This window comes from Myotis myotis, unplaced genomic scaffold (assembly GCF_014108235.1).
Source record: "Myotis myotis isolate mMyoMyo1 unplaced genomic scaffold, mMyoMyo1.p scaffold_m19_p_2, whole genome shotgun sequence".
Lineage (NCBI taxonomy): Eukaryota > Metazoa > Chordata > Mammalia > Chiroptera > Vespertilionidae > Myotis > Myotis myotis.
The window spans coordinates 97,314,437-97,337,358 of NW_023416324.1; the positions used below are offsets into that span (position 1 = coordinate 97,314,437).

Genomic DNA, 22,922 nt, shown 5'->3' on the forward strand with positions numbered 1-22,922 from the left:
TGGCATAGAGTTGGTGTTTAATAAACATACTGTATATCATATGAATGAAAGAATTGATGAATGGGTTTCCCATATAATTGCCTGTTTCTCTCACCCAGCTCTAAATTCAGGAAAATCCATCTTGTTAGTCATTGTCACATTTGTGCCAATTTAGAGGGCCTGGCACATACTGATTCCAGAGCAATTCCTTTGTTATAAAATCCATACATGTTTAACAGTAAAAGATAAAAAGGTAAAAAAACTTCTAAAATTAATTATCACATGTCTCAAGTCTATACTATTCTTTCCAAATTTTTGTTTTGCAAACTGTAAATCAACATATACTTAACCTCTTCTGTGTAAATGATATTGCTCAATAATATCACTGATTCTATGAGTTGATATATAATAGTTTACATACCAATCTCTCTTGACATTTAGGTCACAAGTAGGGTAAAATCTGACCTCCACTGACAAACAGGAGTTCTGGTGGCCAGGTGGAAAATGGGCTTGGAGGAGTGAGAGGTGCGAGGGCCGACTTCAGGGAGACCACTGATGGGCTATCACAATAGGCCAGGGGAGAAAAGCTGTCAGCCTTACCTTGTGCTAGTCCAGGGACAGTGGGCAGTTCAGAATGGGATTGAGAGATCCCCCTTTATATGACAAGTGGAAGATTATATACCATTGGTGAGACTTTCAAGGCTCACTTCTATAGTTAAGTCATTCATTCATTTCAACTTATTTTACAATTTAAAGAATGAACATGACTTAATCATATAACTTTTTGAGCTGGAAAAATTTAGTCATTGGATATAATGCTTTATCTTGAAGATTAGAAAACCTGAGGACTATTTGATATAGAAGAAAGGACCTTGGGGTTTTGCTTCGTCTCTATTTCAATGTCTTGCTCAGACAATGGTGTTATTATTAACAAATTGCCTTTCATTTCTGCATCTCCTCATCTCTTCTATATAACCATAACATACCCATCATGCAGGTACAGTTACATACATATATAATGCTTGATACTTTCTCCATTGAATTCAAAATTGTGACCCATTTAAGGATAACTTTAGCCAATACATTTTGTAACAATCCTTGGAAAACAAGACCCCTCACCTCCATAACAAACATTTTTTTGTTCTTGTTCTCCTGCCTTCTTACCAGGAAATTCTTTACTGAGATAGATACATCTAATTTCAGTGCTAAAACTTAACAAGTACCACAAAGACAAAGTACAATCATAGTAAATTGTGAACCATCTAAAGAGAAAACATAAACAATTTCCCCTTAATTTTGATATAAAGTTATTTTATTTTATACAAAATCCTCCTAATTAGCAAAGTCGCAAAATCTGGAAGGTAGGTCCCTTTGTTTTTCCCTCTTCTCTTAATCTGTGATCTGCCTTTATTTCTTCTGTACTCACTTCTCACTGATAGCACCTCTGCCCCAAGGTTCTGTTATTCTCAGGTCGCCTCGAACTGCCCAGGCCTTCTTCCCTGAAGATGCTTTTCCCAGTTTGTCTCAGACATGTGAGGCTGTAGCACCACTAATTTACATACTATGTAGAGACTAAATGAGTTCATTATTTCAGAAGAATTTCACTTTTAAAGCCTAATTCAAAATACAAGTGAAAACTTTTAGTTAGCTTGGCCCTCAGATTGAGGAGGTATCTGGGAGTATGGCATGGGGTTCCTTCATTTACAGCACAACAGGAATGTGTACACACAATCCCACGGCCGTTATCCTTTAGAGTCTCACTTGCTCTCCACTTTGACACCAGTCAGCACCATCCTTCCATAGAAAGTAGTATATTCAGAAATGATCATGAGCCAGTAGGTGAAATTTACATAGAAACATTTAAATCTTGAAAATGCATTTGATTTTAGGGAAAAAATTAGGTTGCATTTATCAGTTAAGACACCACTTACCAACAACAGAAAACTGTCAAGCCAAGTGTAGACTTCAAATGATTCAATGGTGCCCAGCCAAGGAGCCTGGTATTTGGCATGTGTAGACGTAAACCCAATGTCTGTAACTGCAGGATGTGACAGTGCAAAAGGGACGCTGATCCACTGCAACCAGTGACATTCGATTGTTAGGCAAATATTTTTAACTGTTTAATATATGCAAGACTTAGCCACCTAGTTCTTGGTTTTTTTTTTTTTTTTTCATAGACCACATAGCTCAGTAGTTTCTCATATTCAGACAGAGAAGAAACTGGAATCATGTTATCTGGGGAACATCATGAATATTGACTTAGAGAAGTTAAAGTAAACATACTTCTGTGTTTAACTGTACCAATAATGTCAAGTAGAAAAAAAGTCACTAGAAACTTTGGGGGGAGAACATTAAAGTTGAGAATATAATCCTATATAATAAAGAGGTAATATGCAAATTAACCTTCATGCCCTTGCACAAGATGCCTCCCCCATGTGGTCAAAGATGGTTGCCCCCATGTGGTCACTAGATGGCCACCACAAGATGGTTGGCATGGGAGTGCAGTTGGGGGCGACCAGGCTGGCAAGGGAGGGCAGTTAGGGGTGACCGGGCTGGCAGGGGAGGGCAGTTGGGGGTGACCAGGCCAGCAGGGGAAGGCAGGGAGGGTAGTTGGGGGCAATCAGGCCAGCAGGGGAGCAGTTAGGCATCGCTTAGGCTGGTAAGGGAGTGGTTAGGGGGTTATCAAGTTGGCAGTCAGAAGCAGTTAGGGGCAATCAGGCAGGCAGGCAGGCAAGCAGTTGAGAGCCAGCAGTCCTGAATTGTGAGAGGGATGTCTGACTGCCGGTTTAGGTCTGATCCCTGTGGAATCAGCATAAACCGGCAGTCGGACATCCCCCGAAGGATCCCAGATTGGAGAGGGTACAGGCTGGGCTGAGGGACACCCTCCTCCAATGCCTGAATATTGCACACTGGGCTTCTAGTATAATATAATATAATAACATAATATAATATAATATAATATAATATAATATAATATAATATAATATAATATAATAAGATATAATATAAAATATAATATAATATAATATAATATAATATAATATAATGTAACATAACATAACATAACATAACATAACATAACATAACACAATATAATATAAATAATATAATCTATAATAATAAGAGCGTAATATGCTAAATAGAATGGGCAGCCACACAACCTTCTGGAGGTCACTCCGGACATCCTTCCTAATGAAGCCTCGGTGGCAGGGGCCAAGTCAGAGGTGGTTAGGGGTGATCAGGCAGCAGGCGAGTGGTTAGGGGCTATCTGGCAGGCAGGCAGAGCAGTTACGGGCAATGAGGCTGGCAGGCAGACGTGGTTAGGGGCGATTAGGCAGGCAGGCAGAGTAGTTAGGGGAGATCAGGCAGGCAGGCAGAGTGGTTAGGGGAGATCAGGCAGGCAGGCCGGCAAGGGATTAGGAGCCAGAGGTCCAGGATTGCGAGAGGGTGAAGGTCGGGCTGAGGAACCCTCCCCTGCATGAATTTCATGCACTGGGCCTCTAGTATAATATAATAACATAACATAACATAATATAACATAACATAACATAACATAACATAACATAACATAACATAATATAATATAATATAATATAAATTATAAAATAAATTGTTTTATTTAAATTAGAAAAAGATAACCTTCATTAAAGTGACAAGGAAAGATTTGATTGAGAAATTGGTGGATGAAACAAATCTTCATGTATGATCCCAGTACCTGATTTGTAGAAGAAGCAAGTTAAGGGACAGGTGGTCTATGTGGAGCAAGGTAAACAGCAGAATATAGTGTGTGTGTGTGTGTGTGTGTGTGTGTGTATGTGTGTGTGTGTGTGTGTGTGTGCGTGCGCACACACACACATGTGTGCACGTGTACATGAGTACATGTACACACTGTTGGGTTAGGCGCTTTGCTTGCATGATGGTGGCTTAGGGAAATGGGATACATAGAGATAGATATGTGGAGAGAACCTTGAATTGTAAGCTAAGAGATTTTTATTTTGTTTTGTTACAACTAGAAGCTAGAGGAATTCCTTCTGGATTTAAAAAATATTTTTGTAAAATGTCTTCTTCATTTTCTTATCATAGATATGAACAGTGAGTTTACAAAAAGGGAGGAGTCAGGAAGAGTAATAAGGTGGCACTGATATAACCCATATAAAGCCCTGAAGCTGAGTAATGATAATGGAAATGAAAGATATTGTTACAAAAAAGAATTATAAAGAAAGATTCAACAGTCATCAATTACAATAAGAAGAAAGAAGTCAGAAGGAAAAATAACTAACATATGAACCTCAAGTTTACAGTTGTAGGGTGATGATAAAATCAACAGAATTAAGGAATCTGAGAAGAGGAGATGGTTTATGCTGTAAGTTGATTAATAATATATGTGTGCATAGCACTTTGAAGCTTAAAGAAGAACCTGTATTTAGCTTTTTATTCCACCAATTTAATAAGGCCTGAAGTAGTTACAAATAGAACTTGATTCATTATCAATTAGATACATTTTGTAGCAGAAGCCCACTCTAAAACGCATCCTTACATACATTTTCCCTGCATGGTTTTACTAGCACATTTGATCTATGCACTTATGTATTTTAAGTTCTGGTCTTATACAAAGCAATACTTCGTGAATAAATAGATTCATCCCTGGAGCTGTGTTCATTAGAATACCAAGTACATCTTTTTTGAGAGCTGTCATATGCCAAACTAAACTCATCTCTAACATTCATAATGGAGCTGTATTTCTGGAAGTTTATGCTAAGAAAACTCAGAATTTTAGCACTGTCACTTGCTTTTGGATATTTAAAAATACAAATGTAGAAATCCTTGAGCTATTAAATATTTTTTTAATTTAACTAAAATATAAGTGAGTAAAATTCTTGGAAATGCAAATAAAATGTCTAGAAGAAAAAGAGAAAATATTGTAATCATTGTTAAATATTATAATTATGTAAATTAATGGCTAAACTATAATTGTAACTGTAATTCATTCTTTTAAATGTTCCTCCTGTATATTAGAGATGCAAGGAAGTAAAGAACAAAGAACCAGATATAAGTATAAAATTCATTCTTCATTTTTCCTTTTTAAGTATCTAGTATAAACATTAATAGAGTTAAAAGCTTTTCATGATATTAAAAAAAATATCAAAGAGAACCAAGGGTGCTTAGATCACCCATGGGAAATGAGTCATGATCAAGCAGTCTTAGCTCACTGTCCATGGCCTTTGCACAGGGTGTTGCTCTTGTAGGATACACACCTGAGGTCATGTATATGCACGAATCAGCACAGAGTGCATATTCAATTTACTGTATACTTCAGTATGTCTTAGGTGGTGGATATTATTAAATGTACAATTATAATAATCAAATTTTTAAAAATTTTTTAATTCTCACCCAAGGATATTTTTTCATTTATTTTTAAAGATAGTGGAAAGGAGTGATGGAGAAGGAGAGAGAGAAACACCAATGTGAGAGAGACACATCAATTGGTTCCCTACAGCACTTTCCCAGGCCGAGGCTGGGGACTGAACCTGCAACCTAGATACCTGCCCTGGACCTGGAATTGAACCAGCAACCCTTTGGTGCATGGGCTGACACTCTAACTACTGAACCACACAGGCCAAGGCACAATGGTCACATTTTAAGATTTTAGTTTGCACAGGCTGAACATTGACTAAAATGTGTTCATAACAAACAAAAGTGCTTTTAATGTAATATTAATAATATTAATATCTCATAATTAGATAGTACTTTTTATTTAATAAAGCACAAATATATCACTTAATTTAACCTAGGATGTATATGCAATACATAATAAATATTTTTAGTGCCTTACATAATAACTAAGACTTTTCTTCATGTTTAGACTACAAATAGTGATGATTAATATTGAAACCTACAGTATTCCCAAGAAGAGAATTTCTATGCCCTATGAGGAGTTTATAGATTAACTGACACTAACATAAGGGGAGGATAAGAGACTCATACAGGTTAGCATCAAGGTTTAAATTTTCAGGTTGAGGAAAGTGTGTTGCCTTCAAACTTAAAGGAAGGTAACACATAAGCTTCCATCAGATATAGCCTTGAAGGAAAGGAAGACTTTGACCTTTCTAAAAAGTAAACTGAGGGCACACTTTTCTGGCAAAATCTAACAAAACAACTAGATTTTTTCATTTAATTAAATTATAAAGAGACAATATTTAATGGTAAGTGATTTACTATGTATTACTCAAGATGAAAAATAACATTTCTATGAAATTTTGCTGAGTTAGTATAAAATTCCACATTTTATTTTACAAAAGAAAAAGAAGGAAGGAATGTAGGAAAGAAAAGAAAGAAATAAGGGAAGAAAGGAGGGAGGAAGGAAGGGAGGGAGGGAATAAGTCGAGGGAGAGAGAGAGAGAATATCTGCAAATGACCCCACTTACCAGTCCTATGAAAATACAAAAGAGCTGTACAACGTCTGTGTAGGCCACAGAATAGAGACCACCCACCAGGGTGTACAGAATGGCAATGAGTGCAGAAACAATGACAGAAGCATGTACATCGACGTCAATAATCACACTGATAGTGGCTCCTGGAAGAACACAAACAAGAGAAGGCTCTAATCAAGGAACTAAAGTAAATTCAGATTTTTGTATAAAAATATATCGAATGTTCAGTGACAGCAGCAGATGTTTTTCCCAGTGTCATATGAAGTGTGAAAGCTAAAGTTAGTTTACATATTGGAAAATTTAAATCTCAGTAAATTGATTATGCATATCCTATAGAATAAACAGGTAGTATGCAAATTGACCCTCATTTCGTCACTCTGCACAAGATGGCTGCACCCACAGCAGAGGCAGAGTTCCTGTAACACAAGATGGCTGCACCCACAGTGGAGGCAGTGTTCCCATAACGAGCCGTAAGGAGCAATCAGCAGGGACTTGAGGCTGCATGGCACCAGACTGGGGTGGGGGACATGAGGCTGCACCCCCCAACCTGGTGGAGCTTGATGAGGGACCTCAGGCTGTGCCCCCCACCCAGCAGGGCTTGACAGGAGACCTCAGGCCTCACCCCCCACCCGGTGGAGCTTGACGGGGGCCCTGAGGCTGCACCCCCCCACCTGATGGGGCTTGATGGGGGACCTGATGCTGTGCCCCCTGCCTGGTGGAGCTTGACAGGGGTGGGGCCAGCTGGGTCTCAATCTCGTCCAATGGGGGTGGGGCCGGCTGGGTCTGGGTCTCGCACGATTTCGAGGTGCACACGGGTGGGTGGGGACTTGACTCTGGGTCCCATAGCATGCCCGACACTCTGACAGGAGGAAGATTTTCATATACATTTTAGTAATTTTCTTTCATCTCTGATACTTCTATTATAGAGAAAAGGCAAATAGGAATATTAATGTATTTTCTCTAATTAATTTCCTTTTAATGTGCATGAATTTCATGCACTGGGCCACTAGTATATATAGTATATATATTAGAGGCCCAATGCATGAAATTCATACAAGAGTAGGCTTTCATTCCCCCAGCTGCTGGCACCAGCTTCCCTCTGGCACCCAGGACCCAGGCTTTCCTCTGGTCACTGGCAGGCACCCCAGACCAGGCTTCATCCAGAAGGATGTCCAGTCTAATTTGCATATTACACTTTTATTATCATATATATATATATATACTAGAGGCCCGGTGCACAAAAATTTGTGCACTCGGTGGGGGAGGGGGGGTCCCTCAGCCCGGCCTGTGCCCTCTCACAGTCTGGGACCCCTTGGGAGATAATGACCTGCTGGCTTAGGCCTGCTCCTGGGTGGCAGAGGGCAGGACTAATCCCTAGGTGCAGCCCCTGGTTGGGCTCAGAGCAGGGCCAATTGGGGAGTTGGGGCGCCACCACCTGTCATGCACAGAGCAGGGCGGACTGGGAGGTTGCGATGCCACCCTCAGTCACGCTCAGTGTAGGGCCGATTGGGGGGTTGGGATACCGCCCCTTGTCACACTCAATGCAGGGCTGATGGGGAGGTTGCAGCGCCACCCCCTGTCACGCAGAGAGCAGGGCCAATCAGGGGGTTGGGGTGCTGCCCCCTGTCACGCACAGAGCAGGGCCAATAAGGGGGTTGGGGAGCTCCCCCCTGTCACTCACTAGTAGGGCCAATAGGGGAGTTGGGGCACCGCCCCATGTCACACACAGAGCAGGGCAGATCAGGGGGTTGGGGCACTGCCCTCTATCACACACAGAGCAGGGCCGATCAGGGGGTTGGGCGCCACCACTGTCACACTCAGGGCAGGGCCGATGGGGAGGTTATGGCTCTACCCCACCACACACAGAGCAGGGCCCGTGGGGTGGGGGGGTTGGGGCGCCACACCCTGTCACACACAGAGACGCAGGGCGATCAGGGGGTTTGGGTGCTGCCCACTGTCACGCTGATCCCGGTGTCGGGAGGCCTTGTGGTTCCGCTGATCCCGATGCTGGGAGGCATATTATCCTTTCACTATATAGGATAGAGGCCTGGTGCACGTGTGGGGGCCGGCTGGTTTTCCCTGAAGGGTGTCCTGGATCAGGGTGGGGGTCCCCACTGGGGTGCCTGGCCAGCCTGGATGAGGGGATGATGGCTGTTTGCAGCTGGTCACACACCCTTCAGGGTGGGGGTCCCCACTGGGGTGCCTGGCCCATTTGGGTGAGGGGCTGAGGGCTCTTTTCAGGCTGGGACTGAAGCTCCCAACTGCTCCTTTTTTCCTTTTTTCTTTTTTTATTCTGGGCCAGCTTTAACTCTGAGACTACAGCTCTTAGGCATCTGCTGCTGAAAGCAGGTATCTGGTTTGTTTAGGTTCTATAATCGAAACTCTGTATCAATTCCAGCTCTGAGATCCCGGCTCGCTGAAAGCAGGTTTCTGGGGTTTTGTTTAGCTTCTATATTTGTTACAATGTTTTTTAAACTGCAGGCTCAGAGGCTGGCAAGGCAGGCGGGGAACGTTGGTTTCCTCTGTCAATTAAGCAAGCAAGCCTCATGTTAATTTCAAGCTGCCTGGCTGCCGGCCGCCATCTTGGCTGTCAGTTAATTTGCATATCTCGCTGATTAGCCAATGGGAAGGGTAGCGGTCATACGCCAATTACCATGTTTCTCTTTTATTAGATAGGATGTATATAGATACAGATATATTTTAAGATTCTTTCTAATTTAAAAATTAGTGCTTTACTAACTTATTTATGTGAGGGCACCTGAAATTTATAATATAATTTCAGACTCCCATGAGCTATTTTAAATTTAATTCTACCATAAAAGCTTACATTAATTCCACCAACTGTTGGAAACTCCAACTTAATATTAAATATATGCAATATATGTACTCTCACCTATGAGAAAACAACCCTTTATGATAAGCATAATGACTGACTTATACATATTACAATTAATATTCACCCTCTGTTTCGTATTAACTCTGACCCCTGCTGGCTTTTATTACATAGCAGATGGTATAAGATACCAAGCTTTGAGACAAATTTCTAGGCTAAATAAATAAATAAATAAATAAATAAATAAATAAATAAATAATAAATAAATAATAAATAAATAAATAACTTGGCAAATTTGATCTATTAACATTTTCTCTTTCAGCTTTGTTAAAGTTCTATCTTATTTTATCTTATTTTATTGGTGGAGCATTCCTGTCCTGTTCCTTGGACAACAATGCATTGAAGAACCCTAGATTTCAACATCACAGTTTTAAGTAATATTCACCATCAAAACTTTAACCTACCTTAGAAATCAAGTGTATGTTTTTCTTTATGACTTTGTTTATTGTGTTTGTTTGTGTCTATATTTCCATTCAGAATATTATGATGTGGACAGTTGGACTACCTTGGACTGCCAGATCTGGGATTTATTGTTTTACAGAACTTTTACCCATTGTTCTCAAAAGTTGTAGTTTATATTCATATTATTAAATACAGCAATAATAGCAATGCTAACATACATACAACAAACCTGTGATTTTAATTGTTATCTTATATTCCATTATCTCTCTTCAATTGCAAGCTAATAGTGTATGCAACCCACCAGAGATAAAAATCCAATATCTCAAAGAGAAATATAAAAGATTTTGTCTAAGATAAAACAAAATATTTTTCAAACAAAATTTTCTTAGTGCTTTGGCTTTGGTAACAAAATTAAATTTATTTCCTAAGTAAAAACCAATTAATAAAAGGAAAAGCCTGGCAAGGAATTGAAGAACGATGACGAGATTAATCATATATATAAAATCCTAATATGCAAATAGACCAAACAGCAGAACAATTGAATAACTGAACAACCAGTCACTATGATGTGTACTGACCACCAGGGGGTGCATGCGGAACATAGTGGGCATCAGCAGCAGGTGGCAGTGCATGGAACATGGTGGCATCAGCCGTGGCGGGATGGTGGAGCAGGTGAGCGGGGGCATCAGACCAAGACAGGGCATGGGTCATTGTCATCAGGTATAGCCTCTAGTGGTTACTGAAAATTCTTTGCTCCTATCCGCCGAGGTTCTGCACAGTGCTCGCACCTGCTGCTGGCACCCAGCACAAGCCCTGATCACTCCGCACTGTCAGCGGGTGTGAGCAGCAGCTGCCAGCCCTGATTGCCCCTCAGGACTTCTTCACCTCCTCCTGTTCCTGAGGGGTGACTGGGGCTGGGAGCCGCCACTCAGACCCACTGCGGGTGCCAGCCCCACTTGCACCCACAGCCAGGGCCAGAGCTGCCTCTCACACCTGCTGCCGGTTCCTGGCACCAGTCCCCATCACTGGGTGCTGTCAGCAGGTGTGAGCAGTGGCTGCTGGCCCCGATTGCTCCTGAGTGCTTCTCCACCTCCCCCTGCTCCTGAGGGGTAATCGGGGCAGCAGCTGCTGCTCACACCTGCTGCTGGCACCAGTCCCAATAGCTCTGCACCATCAGTGGGTGCGAGCAGGGCCAGAGCCATCAGAGCGTGGTAGGGGAAGCAGCCGCAGCAGGAGCAGGGCTTCTGGCAGACAGGGGACCAAGGGCTGTGGTGGGAAGGGCCAGGTGGGGGCATGGAGGATGGGCCAAGACCCACCCCTGTGCCCACCACAGCCTCACGGCCCACAGTTCCTTTCAAGGTGCATGAATTCATGCACTGTGCCCCTCGTTATTTATAAGTGACTTAGAATAATAGACTTATTTTTTGTATAGATATTAAACAAATTATTTTTTCTCAAATTATTTACTTCATGTTGAAACTTTAATTGAAACTCTTGGCCATTTTTGTTTTGATCTAGTTCTCTATTTTAATAACAACATTTTAAGTTATAGTCCATGAGTTATAGTGTAATTATTACCCTACCTCTTTTCAATGCTGCCTGTATGTTATAAAAGTAAGATCACTGGGCTAGAATCAGAAAGATTTGGGATACTGATAGATGCTGCCATCTGGTTTTAGTTCAGTAGTTGTAAAGAGGTCACCTATGCTTCCATCATTATTAAGATTGGGATGAATTTTTCTCTAAAATATTTCTGAATATTTTCATCATTTGCAGTGAGTAAAAATCACTGTGAAATATTGGTTTGTTTGCCAATGCAACCATAAAAATAAATATACTGTAACTAAAGTTATAAAAATTCACTCAATTTGAACTGTCAAAAATGTAAATACTATACCTTTCTTTAAAAGTTATAAGGGTGTTGTCCAATTATACCAAGAAGGTAGTTTAAGATTCTCCTAAGTTTCAGTGGTGAACTATGTATATTCATGATAAGGTGGTAATAGATCTTATGTTTGTTTATTCTTAAGTATTTTAACTTGTTTATAATAAATATTAACTTTGAATCATTTCCAACTATTATTTTTGAAGAAAATCCAGGTGTTAATTTAAAATTAGATATATATTCTCTTCATCAGATCATATGTTTCCAACAATAGCAGTAATGTTTTCATATACACTGCCCATTGTGTATATGTACAGTGAGAGAGAATACATACTTTACATGTATATTGACATATACACATAGAAGTAGACACACACATATATACAAAAATAACTAACTGCAATAAAGTTCAGTGTTTAGCTGTTGTTTTATATTTCCAAAATACTTTAGAAATATTAACTTATTAATTATATTGCCCCTTAATTGCTCTGTTATTTAGTGAGAATAAATATTTTGTGTTCCGTCACATATTCAGCCCACTCTCTTTTGATATTTCAGCAGGCAGTTGTCTTAAAACCAAAATTTTCTGGTGTTGAAAACAGTGACAAACAAACTATTGCTTCCTAGCTAATGAGAGCAAGGTAGCAAAGGGGGTGCATTTTCACACATTTTAATTAGAATGTAAGTGCAGTGGTAGTTGTGGAGTATTATTATGCAGTACCAGGAAAGTCCAACATTTTTCACTTAGTTGTTACAGTATTTTATAACTATCAAATTCTCTTCTTTTTTATATCAAGTCATTCCTTTAAGTTGGAGACCAAGAAAATAAGATTATACAGGAGTTTGAGAGAGAAGGGAGTAAAAGGTAGTATAAACTAATATCTGATATTATCGTGGCCAGGTCTGATGATAATGCTGAAACTAGAAGACAAATTGGTCTAGAACATATAACATAGAAAGAAATTTATCTTATCTTACTTTTGTCTTGATCACTGAAAGTCCAGCTGTAGACTTCTTCTCTTTATTTCCATTTGTAAGAAGAGATGGAGAGTAACATAACAAATGCCTGGATATCAAAACTGATATAGCTCACTGAGGAAAATAGTGGAACTTCCAACTCTATTGATCTTCAGAAAGGACCCCAGTACTTAGTAGAATGGCTTATATTTACCCTTGATCAAAAGGTAGGGTATTGACTTTGAAGATTCTCCATGATTCCACTGAAATATTTTGCATTTTAAAGGTTATAAGTGGGCTGAGAATCCAAGGGCCAAGGGCAAGTTGTCCTTAGCAATAATTAATCTTGGCAGTAAATTAGGCCCTGAAGAGCCAAAGTTCATTTTATAGATCCCTAAAAATGTATACAATCCAATACTTTGCAATGTTAAGGGATCACATTGAGAAAGGATGTTACATTCTTTTTATTTTTCTCTTTTGAAGAAACTAGCAAAGCTAGGGGATTTCAAGATGGTAGCAGAATAAGTAGAAGCTATAATCACCTCCTCCCATGACCAAATGGGAATTACAACTAAATTAAAGAACAATCATTCCAATAACCAACTGAAGACTAACTGAATAGGAGTCTTATAAACAAGGATTTACAGAGGAAGTTCTATTGAGATTGGTAGGAAGGACAGAGAAACTAGAAGAGCTGTCCCTACTCCCATGGGCAGCAGCTAAGAGGTTCTGGGGAGATACCTCAGCTACAGGGGGATCCCTGTAAGAAGCATGGCATCTAAACCCAAAGCTTGGCTCCCAATCCCAGAGCACTGAGCCAGGAAGAAGCCCACAAGTAATATCTGTAATATCCGGCTGTGAAAAGCAGCAGGGTTGCTATCTGACAGGAAGAGACAGAGTCCACTGGATACACAGACATACTCTAAAAGGACCAATGCACATGCATCATCCCTTATACCAAAAGGTTGCAGATTCTTCATGGATATAGAGAACGTACTGACAGATGTTAGAATGGAAGAGGTTTGGGGTAGATGAAAAGAGTGAAGGGATTAAGCAAAAAAAAAGAAGAAAGACCCATGGACACAGACAACAGTATGTTGATTGTCAGAGGGAAGAGTAGTGGGGGAGTTAGAAGAAGGTAAAGGAGGATAAATGGTGATGGAAGGAGACAAAATACAGATGATGTTCACAGAATTATATACCTAAAGCCTATGTAATTTTAATAACCAATGACACTCTATAAATTGAATTAAAGAAGAAAAAAGTAACTAAAGGAAAAACCAAATATCTATCTATCATCTATCTGTCTATCATCTCCATAGATGGTTTATTCATTCATTTGTAATAGGATTACAACTGTTAACAAAACATAAATCCAGCTTTTAAGAAATTTATAATTCTTTTTATGAGATAGAAAATTGAGCATGAAATAAACAGGCCATAATCACATAAAGTGATAAGTCTATTGAAAACAAATTTTTTGTGTGTCTAAGGAAGCCCATAGGAAAAGCATTCAGCAAGTTTAGGATGACTTATCTGAAGAAGTGGTATCTCTGAGAAGATCTGGAGGACACTCTTTGGCTGGTGAGGCAGATGTGAGAAAGGAAAGAGGAGAGAGGAATCCAAGGCAGAGGGCACCTGGACTTGCACAGTGTCAGAGGCAAGAGAAGACTGTAGTTATGAAAGAAGAAAGGAGGAGAGGGGAATGATGAGAGGAGAAAGTCAGAGGCTAAGTCATATAAAGCTTATAGACTTGGTTACAAAGGTTTTTGTTTGTTTGTTTGTTTGTTTGTTTGTTTAAGCAGGAAAGGGATATAATCACATTTGTATTTTAGAAGGATGAGCCTGGCTATCATGAGGACACTACAGGAGGTGATAAAACTCTAAGCAGGGAGATGGTTGCATTAATCCAGGAAGAGGCAGGGGAGGTCTGACCTGTGGCTGAAGAAAGCAAGGTTATGTATCTGATGGTGAATCAACCAGAGAGTCCAGTAGAGCGATGTTTCATTCATTCTTACCTAAGGCGGAGAAGATGGCTGCTGCCCAGAACATTTCTCCCATTAGTGCAGGAATAAATAGGAGGCCGCCCATGCGTTTGCCATAGATCTGCTGAAATGGGTCTAACATGGTCACATAGCCCCTGGATCGCATAGGTTTTGCAAAAAACAGACCACCTAAAAGGAATGAAAAAAGAGTTTATGACAAAATTACTAATTCTTAATGTAATAGTCTTTGCCAACCTTTTATCATGCGACAATTTCTCAAGGGAAATTAATTTTTAAGGACACATATGTATTAAGGAACCAGTCTAAAATATAAATATAGAACCAAGCAATATTCAGCAACCAAAGGCAAGTTTCTTTATACCTTTATTATTGTATGTATCCAAAAGACAATTGAGTGGTGTATCTGAGGCATGTGGATTAGAAAACATGGACCAGCACAACACCCACTAAAATGCCTTGATGCATCGCTGAGCACAGCAAGTGTTAAGATATTTTGATTAAGCCCAATATTTAATTAAAGTATTTTAGGTGCAAAAATAAGTTAGGAATACTCTATTACATAATATTCTTGACCTTTTATTAGTGTGATTTACACAAAGAAATTCAGGTACAATTCAAGTTGATTCATTTTAAATTATATATCCATGCTATTTTTGAAAGAAAAAAGAGAAACATCATTATGTTAAAGAAATCACTGTTCTGATAGCTATAATATCAAGGGATTTTTTTTTTTTTATGTATTCCATAATCAAGAAGTCAAATAATCTAAGCATGTGCTACCAATTTCTGTAGTAGCTAAAGATTTCTGGTAACATTTTCCCACAATAGTTATTTACATTGTCTGACTTATTTCACTTGTTATTTATATTCCTGTTCTTTACTGAGTGGGTCACTGAGGTTTGAACTTTCACTTACCTAAAATCAGACTGAGAGAATATCCAATTGGTGCCTGAGCCCAAGCTAGACCATAATCTGGTACATACACTGCTTCAGCTGTCCCATTGATGTAACCTCCTCCAACCCAGGTGGCTGAAAGAGAGTGAAGGATGAGGGAAAGATACTCTCACACCTGTCACACCCTAGGCCTGCTCAGTCTAGATATTGGCCATTAGCCTCATGTGGCTATTTATTGAGTATATTAAATGTGGTTAGTCTAGCTGAGATGCTCTACGAGTGTAAAATATACATGGATTTCAAAGACTTAATATGTTAAACAATTTTAAAAATACTCAGTATGAAAAATTAAATGTAATATATGACAATGATGTTTGTATTGCTTACATTGTAAAATGAAAACACTTACAATATACTGAGTTAAATACATTCTATTATTTACAGTAATTCAACTATTCTTTATGTTTTCTAAAGTGGTTTGTAGAAAACGTAGCATTACATTTGTGACTCTCATTATATTTCTACTAGAGGCCCGGTGCACAAAAATTTGTGCACTCAGGGGGGAGAGGGGGTCCCTCAGTCCGGCCTGTGCCCTCTCACAGTCTGGGACCCCTCGGGAGATAATGACCTGCTGGCTTAGGCCTGCTCCCAGGTGGCAGAGGGCAGGCCTAATCCCTAGGTGCAGCCCCTGGTCAGGCTCAGAGCAGGGCCAATTGGGGAATTGGGGCACCGCCCCCTGTCATGCACAGAGCAGGGCAGACTGGGAGGTTGTGATGCCACCCTCAGTCATGCTCAGGGAAGGGAAGATTGGGGGGTTGGGGCACCGCCCCCTGTCACACTCAAGGCAGGGTCAACGGGGAGGTTGTGACACCACCCCGTCACGCACAGAGCAGGGCCAATCAGGGGGTTGGGGAGCTCCCCCCTGTCACGCACAGAGCAGGGCCGAAGAGGGGGTTGGGGCACCGCCACTCTCACACTCAGGGCAGGGCCGATGGGGAGGTTATGGCTCTACCCCATCACACACAGAGCAGGGCCCATGGGGTGGGGGAGTTGGGGCGCTGCACCCTGTCACACACATAGACGCAGGGCCATCAGGGGGTTTGGGCACTGCCCCCTGTCATGCTGATCCCGGTGCCGGGAGGCATATTACCCTTTTACTATATAGAATAGAGGCCTGGTGCATGGGTGGGGTCTGGCTGGTTTGCCCTCAAGGGTGTCCTGGATCAGGGTGGGGGTCCCCATTGGGGTGCCTGGCCAGCCTGGGTGAGGGGCTGATGGCTGTTTTCAGGCTTGGACTGAAGCTCCCAACTGCTCCTTTTTTCTTTTTTTTCTTTTTTATTCTGGGCCAGCTTTAGCTCTGAGTCTTGGCTCCAGCTCTGAGGCCTCTGCTGCTAAAAGTAGGTATCTGGTTTGTTTAGGTTCTATAATTGAAACTCTGTATCAACTCCAGCTCTGAGATCCCAGCTCGCTGAAAGCAGGTTTCTGGGGTTTTGTTTAGCTTCTATATTTGTTACAATGTTTCAAACTGCAGGCTCAGAGGCCGGCAAGGCAGGCGGGGAATGTTGGAGTCCTCCGTCACTGAAGCAAGCAAGCCTCATGTTCAGTTTAAGCTGCCTGGCTGCCTGCTGCCATCTTGGCTGGCAGTTAATTTGCATATCGCCCTGATTAGCCAATGGGAAGGGTAGCGGTCATATGCCAATTACCATGTTTCTCTTTTATTAGATAGGATTGGACAGGGTTGCTCCAGAGATTTTCTAAATCCATTTAGTCATCAACACTTTTAGATGATATTATTAGTACACAAAGTTTGAGATAATATGTAATATAGTATTCTCATAAAACTACAACTTTCCCCCCAGCCTCCATAACATCAGTTAAATGTCTTTATTTCAAAGTTCTTGTGTTTTAATTGTATTGATCTATTCCTATTGATCGTGACTATTGTCCTCAAGGTGTGTGTGTGTGTGTGTGTGTGTTTGTGTGTGTTGTGTGTGTGTGCGTGCACATGTATAGTTGTTGGTGGGTGTACTTTTTGTTAATAGAGTCAGTTTAAATCATAATTAAGTTGTACTTACTACCTTAAATTGTTAAGAGAGTGAAGGGGGGAAAGATATGTCACTTACTCTCAGGTGTCCTAAAGTGAGTTTAAGTTACCTTTTCCTACTCTCTTCCCAAGTACCCAACATACACTTAGAACCTAGACTATCATTCAGAAAAATTAACAATGTTGACTGCATATCTACTTTCAATTCTTTGTTCTAATATGGCTCTTCTAGTGAGATATTAGATATTTCATAGAGTATAATAAATATTTTTAGATGGTACTTAATAAAATTTCTGTAGCATAATAGCTGAAGGAGAGGTAAAGGAAGCCCCCACCCCCCCAATAAAAAGAACCCTTCATTTTGGTTAAACAGTTCTGAAGATGATGTACAAACTGCTATTTTTCTGTGAGAATCCTATATAATAAAGAGGTAATATGCAAATTAACCCTCACACCCTCACAAGATGGCTGCCTATGACCAGGCTGGCAGGGAGGTTAGTGAGGGATGACCAAATAACTGAACAGCAGGCTGTGTGGGGCAACCAGGCTGACAAGGGTGTTAGTGAGAGACGACCAAATGACTGAACAACAGGCTGCGGGGAGCGACCAGGCCTGCAGGGGGGTTAGTGAGGGACGACGAAACGACTGAACAGCAGGCTGTGTGAAGTGACCAGGTGGGGGGCCATGAGGGGTGAACAAGCTGGTGGGGGGGGCACTGAGGGGCAACCAGGCCAGCAGGTGGAGGCAGTTGGGGACCACCAGGCCAGCAGGAAGGGGGTTGTTGGGGGTGACCTGGCCATTAGTGGGGGGCAGTTAGGGGCAACCAGGCTGCCGGGGGGGTAGTTAGGGGTGATCAGGCCAACATGCAGAGGCAATGAGGGATGATCAGGCCAGCAGAGGGGGGCAGATAGGGGCAACCAGGCAGGCAGGCGAGCTATTAGGAGCCAGTGGTCCAAGATTGTGAGAGGAATCCCAGATTGGAGAGGGTGCAGGCTGAGCTGAGGGGACCCCCCACCCCCGTGCATGAATTTCATGCACCAGGCCTCTAGTTCAATATAATATTTGATTCTTGCTGAAAAACTAAAGTTAATGAAACACTTAAATTTCTGCAGTTTATATATTTTAAGAGTATTAATAAAATATTTAAAATAATTCCTATGGAGAATTTGTGTAAAATTATGAGGAACATAGGTTGGCAAGAAGCTTACCAGATATGAGACTGAATTCTAAGCTGTATATTATACTTCGACTCTAAAAAATTCTCTAAAATCTCACAAAATGTAAATAAAATTTCAAAAATATGTATATGAAGCTATAGAAAACACGCATTGCTCTTGTGTTCACACCAAAATCTATCTAGCTTTTAAAAAAAAATCCAAATGCAAAACAAAGAAGAGAGAATATTATTTTTAAAGGGTCAACATAAAAAAGACCTCCCTGAAAAGTAATTTGAAGTATACTTAAATGGGAAGTTTTTGTACAAAACCTTATAGTGGACACACAGTTGGCAGCCATTGTCATCTTCATAGTAGCTTTTGCATGGGAGTTAATAAATAACCAAAGCTATCATTTGTCTTTTTTATTCGAAGCTCTGCTGAAATTTTTAAAAGGGTTCCCTCTCCCAGCCCCACTGAGTATGTAACTAGGACCTGAAAAGAGGAATCCTCTCAGGCACAGAACCCGAGACTATCTTCCATCTTCCTCCTAGCAGCTAGAACTGGTAACAGCACCGGCAATGCTTCATTGCACAAACCAAATGGCCTGATGGTCTTATGAGCACAAAGTTTATTAGGAATCATTTTTCACTGTGTAGGTCTCCTTCCATTATCCCAAAAGAAAACTGGTGCCTGAGTAATCACAAACATTATAACATAGAAGTGAAGACGTAGTTACTTGTCATAGGTAGAGCCCCTCCATTTTTATCAAGCTAGCACCTTCGAGGACAGAGTTTGCTCTGCATGTTTTTAAATTTCATGTCAGATGCATTTTTATTTTCAATTTTTATTCTTTATCAAAAATATAAAATCAATTAATTTGACAAGGGTTAGATAATATGGTTCATATTTTAAAAGAATTAAGATATTGATCAAGATTCTTTTAAGTTCTGAGAGATTAGAAAATCTTTTAAAACTGAGCTAAACCATGATTCTTTATAAGAAACATTATAACTCAACTTTTCTATACAATTTAACAGACTATAGGTGAAATAAGCCAGTCAGAGAAAGACAAATGCCATATGATTTCACTTATATGTGAAATCTAATGAACAAAATAAACTAACATCAACAAAAAAAAAAATAGAAACAGACTCATAGAGAACAGACTGATAGCTGTCAGAAGGAAGGGGATTGGGGGCTGGGTGAAAAGGTGAAAGGATTATGTGATTATGCAAAAAACAAACACACACACAAAAAAAACAACACACACCACCCCCCAAAAATCCTCATAGACACAGACAAGAGTATGGGGGTGGGGTGGAGGGAGGTAGGAGAGGGTAAAGGGGATATTCATGGTGATGGAAGGAGACTTGACTTTTGGTGGTGAACTCATAATACAATATACAGATGATTTATTATAGAATTGTACATGTGAAAGCTATATTATTCTATTAACTGATGTCAAACCAATAAATTCAACAAAAATCAATAAAACCAAAGGAGAAAAAATGAAAAAGATTATTAAGAAAACAGCCTATTAGATTGAAAAAAAATTACTGTAAATGATAAAAAACAAATTCTGAAATATCTTTATGGACAAAATAAATAGAATGTTAAACTAGAGTAATAAAACATTATAACAATTTATAATAAAAATGCTTTGATATACAACAGCTTATTTATTCTTTCCAACTTTTTTTTTAGTGAATCAACCACCTTTGTTTTATTTTTATTTTCTTTATTTTCTTCATAATAGGAGAAATCTGAGGGAAATATAATCACAATTTTCAATCCTCTTCAAAAGTCAGTATCAGTTCTGGATCTTTAAGGGAAAGAGGAAATGGTATAATGAAAACTGAAGATGAAAATATAAAGTTGTGTTCACTGTTTATCAATGGATAATAAGAGAAAATAAATAAAAAAAATCCATGCCAAAATTTCAGAGAATGCTTTTTATTCTTTGTGATTTTGTATTTATCTAATTTCACATATCAGGCATCATAGAAAATATTTTGTACAATAAAATTTGCCCTGGATATGTGTGTATGGAAAAAAAAGACACAGGATAAAAGTCCTTACAACCGTGTACATTTTTAAAGAAATAAAGAGGAACCAGTGAGAGGGCTAAGTGTGATGAGATCATAAAAAGGCCCGGGCGTGGCTCCCAAAAGACCTGGGTCTGGCCCTGACTCTGGTCTTTGTTAACCATGTAAATCTGTGTATTCACTTAACCCCAAACCGCTTTCATAGTTCCGAAATATAAAGATAAAGACATTCAGAAGGACCAAATGAAACCTACATATACTTGGCCAAGAGTTAACAAAAGAAAATGTGAATATCTGAAAAAAAGCCTATAGTACACAAATTATTATAGAACATTATAGATTTGAGATGGCCAAACAGATGTAGCCTTCACAGATCGGTTTGGTAAAGTATTTCCCATAGAGAGCAAATCCTTTTTAAATAATACTTTATTCCTGAAAATGGGAATCATTTGGACATGATTTCCAAAGGCTTATTTTTCCATGAGCACTCAGAGTTGCTGTTAGTATGGGTTATATTGCTGATGTTTAAAAACTAATGAGATTCTAAAAGAAAAGGTATTTTTAGTAAATATGTATCCAATTATATTAAAAATACAATTTTAAATTGTTTTTCAGAAAGAGTGTCAATGACCAAAAAGAACATAAAAAGAGAAATAAGCCACCTCTTAAACAGGACCACCTCTGGGCAAAAGGGGATAGAATATCAGCCCCTCCTGGCACAGAGAAGGTTCAAATGAGAGAGAGCTGCAGGTGGGGGCTGGGGATTTCTGTTAAGACATGCCCTGAATTTTTTCCTTTTGTTTCAAGGAAAAGATTTTAGAAATCTTTTCCTTCAGTGCAGTGGATTCCTAACATCTGATTGTCCTCCTGCAAAGAAATTAGTTTATCAAATGGGATAATTAATTTCAAATCAGGGCATCAATTTGGAATTGTGTTGCCCCTGAATTTATTGTTTAAAGCCATCACTAGTTATTGTTTACTGATACTCATCATTTCAGAGAGTGCAAAGTCACAACCTCATACCTATGCTAACGAGCAAGATGAGATGCTGACCTTATCACATTAATTACCAGATACATAACTTGTAAGACTAAGTCACTTTTGCACTCTCATCCACCTCTTTGTTTTCCCTGTTCCCACCCACTGAACAGCCCAGACAGCCCAGGTTTGTTTTATTCAGATTCTACATAGTGGTTAATTATAAAATCACTTTGTTCAAATAATACTGAGTTGAACAGTTTTATTTTTGTTTTAAATAAATGTAAAATTATTTTTAAAATATATATGTAATGAACACAAAGGATCCTAAAGACAAAGAGTAACATTTGCTTTGTCATTCTGAGAGGCCAAGGAGGGGCAGGCAACATGGAGCTGGACATCTGAACCTACCTGTCATGGTGAAGCCGCCCACCAGCAGGCCAATGTCTCGGCCACCAACTATGATGGCCTCCCTGCGCTCCTCTGCACTGCCACTGTTTTTGGTTTTCCAGGCAGCCCATATTCCAACAGCCAATATTAGAAGGTAGAACAGGATGATAGCTATCAGTCCTTCCACATGGAAAGCCATATTTATCTAGAGGTCTGGAATCTTCCACAGCTGGCTACTTCATTAGACTTCTGAAGAAAATACAGTAGCACATTATAAACCAGTCATACATACATAGCCAGTCGGAAGTAAATCAACTGGCTCATGAGAAATCCTTTGCCACTTGAAGAAAAAGTACATTGAAATCGCATGTTAAACTAGTAGTCACCAACAGGTGCCTATTATATTATTCTATTTAACAATATAACATTGTTTTGAGCATTCAAGGAAAAAAATGGAAGTGCTTTGTAAAAAATGTAATCATAATCATTCTGTGTTTAATAAATTCTTTCAATATAAAATTAACCTTTTCTTGTACCTTAACTCAGTAATTCAGTCAAGACATCACCTAGAAAGAGCATGCATCTGTTTGCTTTTGAGAACTAACTTACTATTCCATCTAGAATTATTCAGTAAGGTAAGTATATCATAAAAGACTACTCTGAGAATTATAACATATTTGTTCATTTATTCATTCTTCTATCCCTTCCTTTAAACAGTTTCAGGAAATGGTCCAAAAGCAATGTGAGGTGAAGATATCTTAAGAAAAAAACAAAAGAACTTTAGGAAAATCTATTCCTAAAACAGATCAACTCCAATTTTCAACAAGTGCCTGTGGTTCAAGTTTCTGTAGCTACTAACGA

General features: G+C 39.6%; 1 protein-coding gene across 1 annotated transcript in view; it reads right to left on the minus strand.

Annotated features, from left to right (window-relative positions):
• The window catches only part of SLC5A7 (solute carrier family 5 member 7), a 35,112-nt gene extending 12,826 nt beyond the window's left edge, over positions 1 to 22,286 (minus strand). Inside the window, exons 1-5 of the mRNA XM_036350968.1 lie at positions 22,083 to 22,286; positions 15,469 to 15,582; positions 14,566 to 14,721; positions 6,405 to 6,553; positions 1,911 to 2,054 (exon numbers count right to left, since the gene is read on the minus strand). Coding sequence (XP_036206861.1) covers positions 1,911 to 2,054; positions 6,405 to 6,553; positions 14,566 to 14,721; positions 15,469 to 15,582; positions 22,083 to 22,260 — 741 coding nt within the window. The 5' untranslated portion in view covers positions 22,261 to 22,286. The remainder of the gene's footprint in view (positions 1 to 1,910; positions 2,055 to 6,404; positions 6,554 to 14,565; positions 14,722 to 15,468; positions 15,583 to 22,082) is intronic.
• Between the last annotated feature and the right edge of the window lie 636 nt (positions 22,287 to 22,922).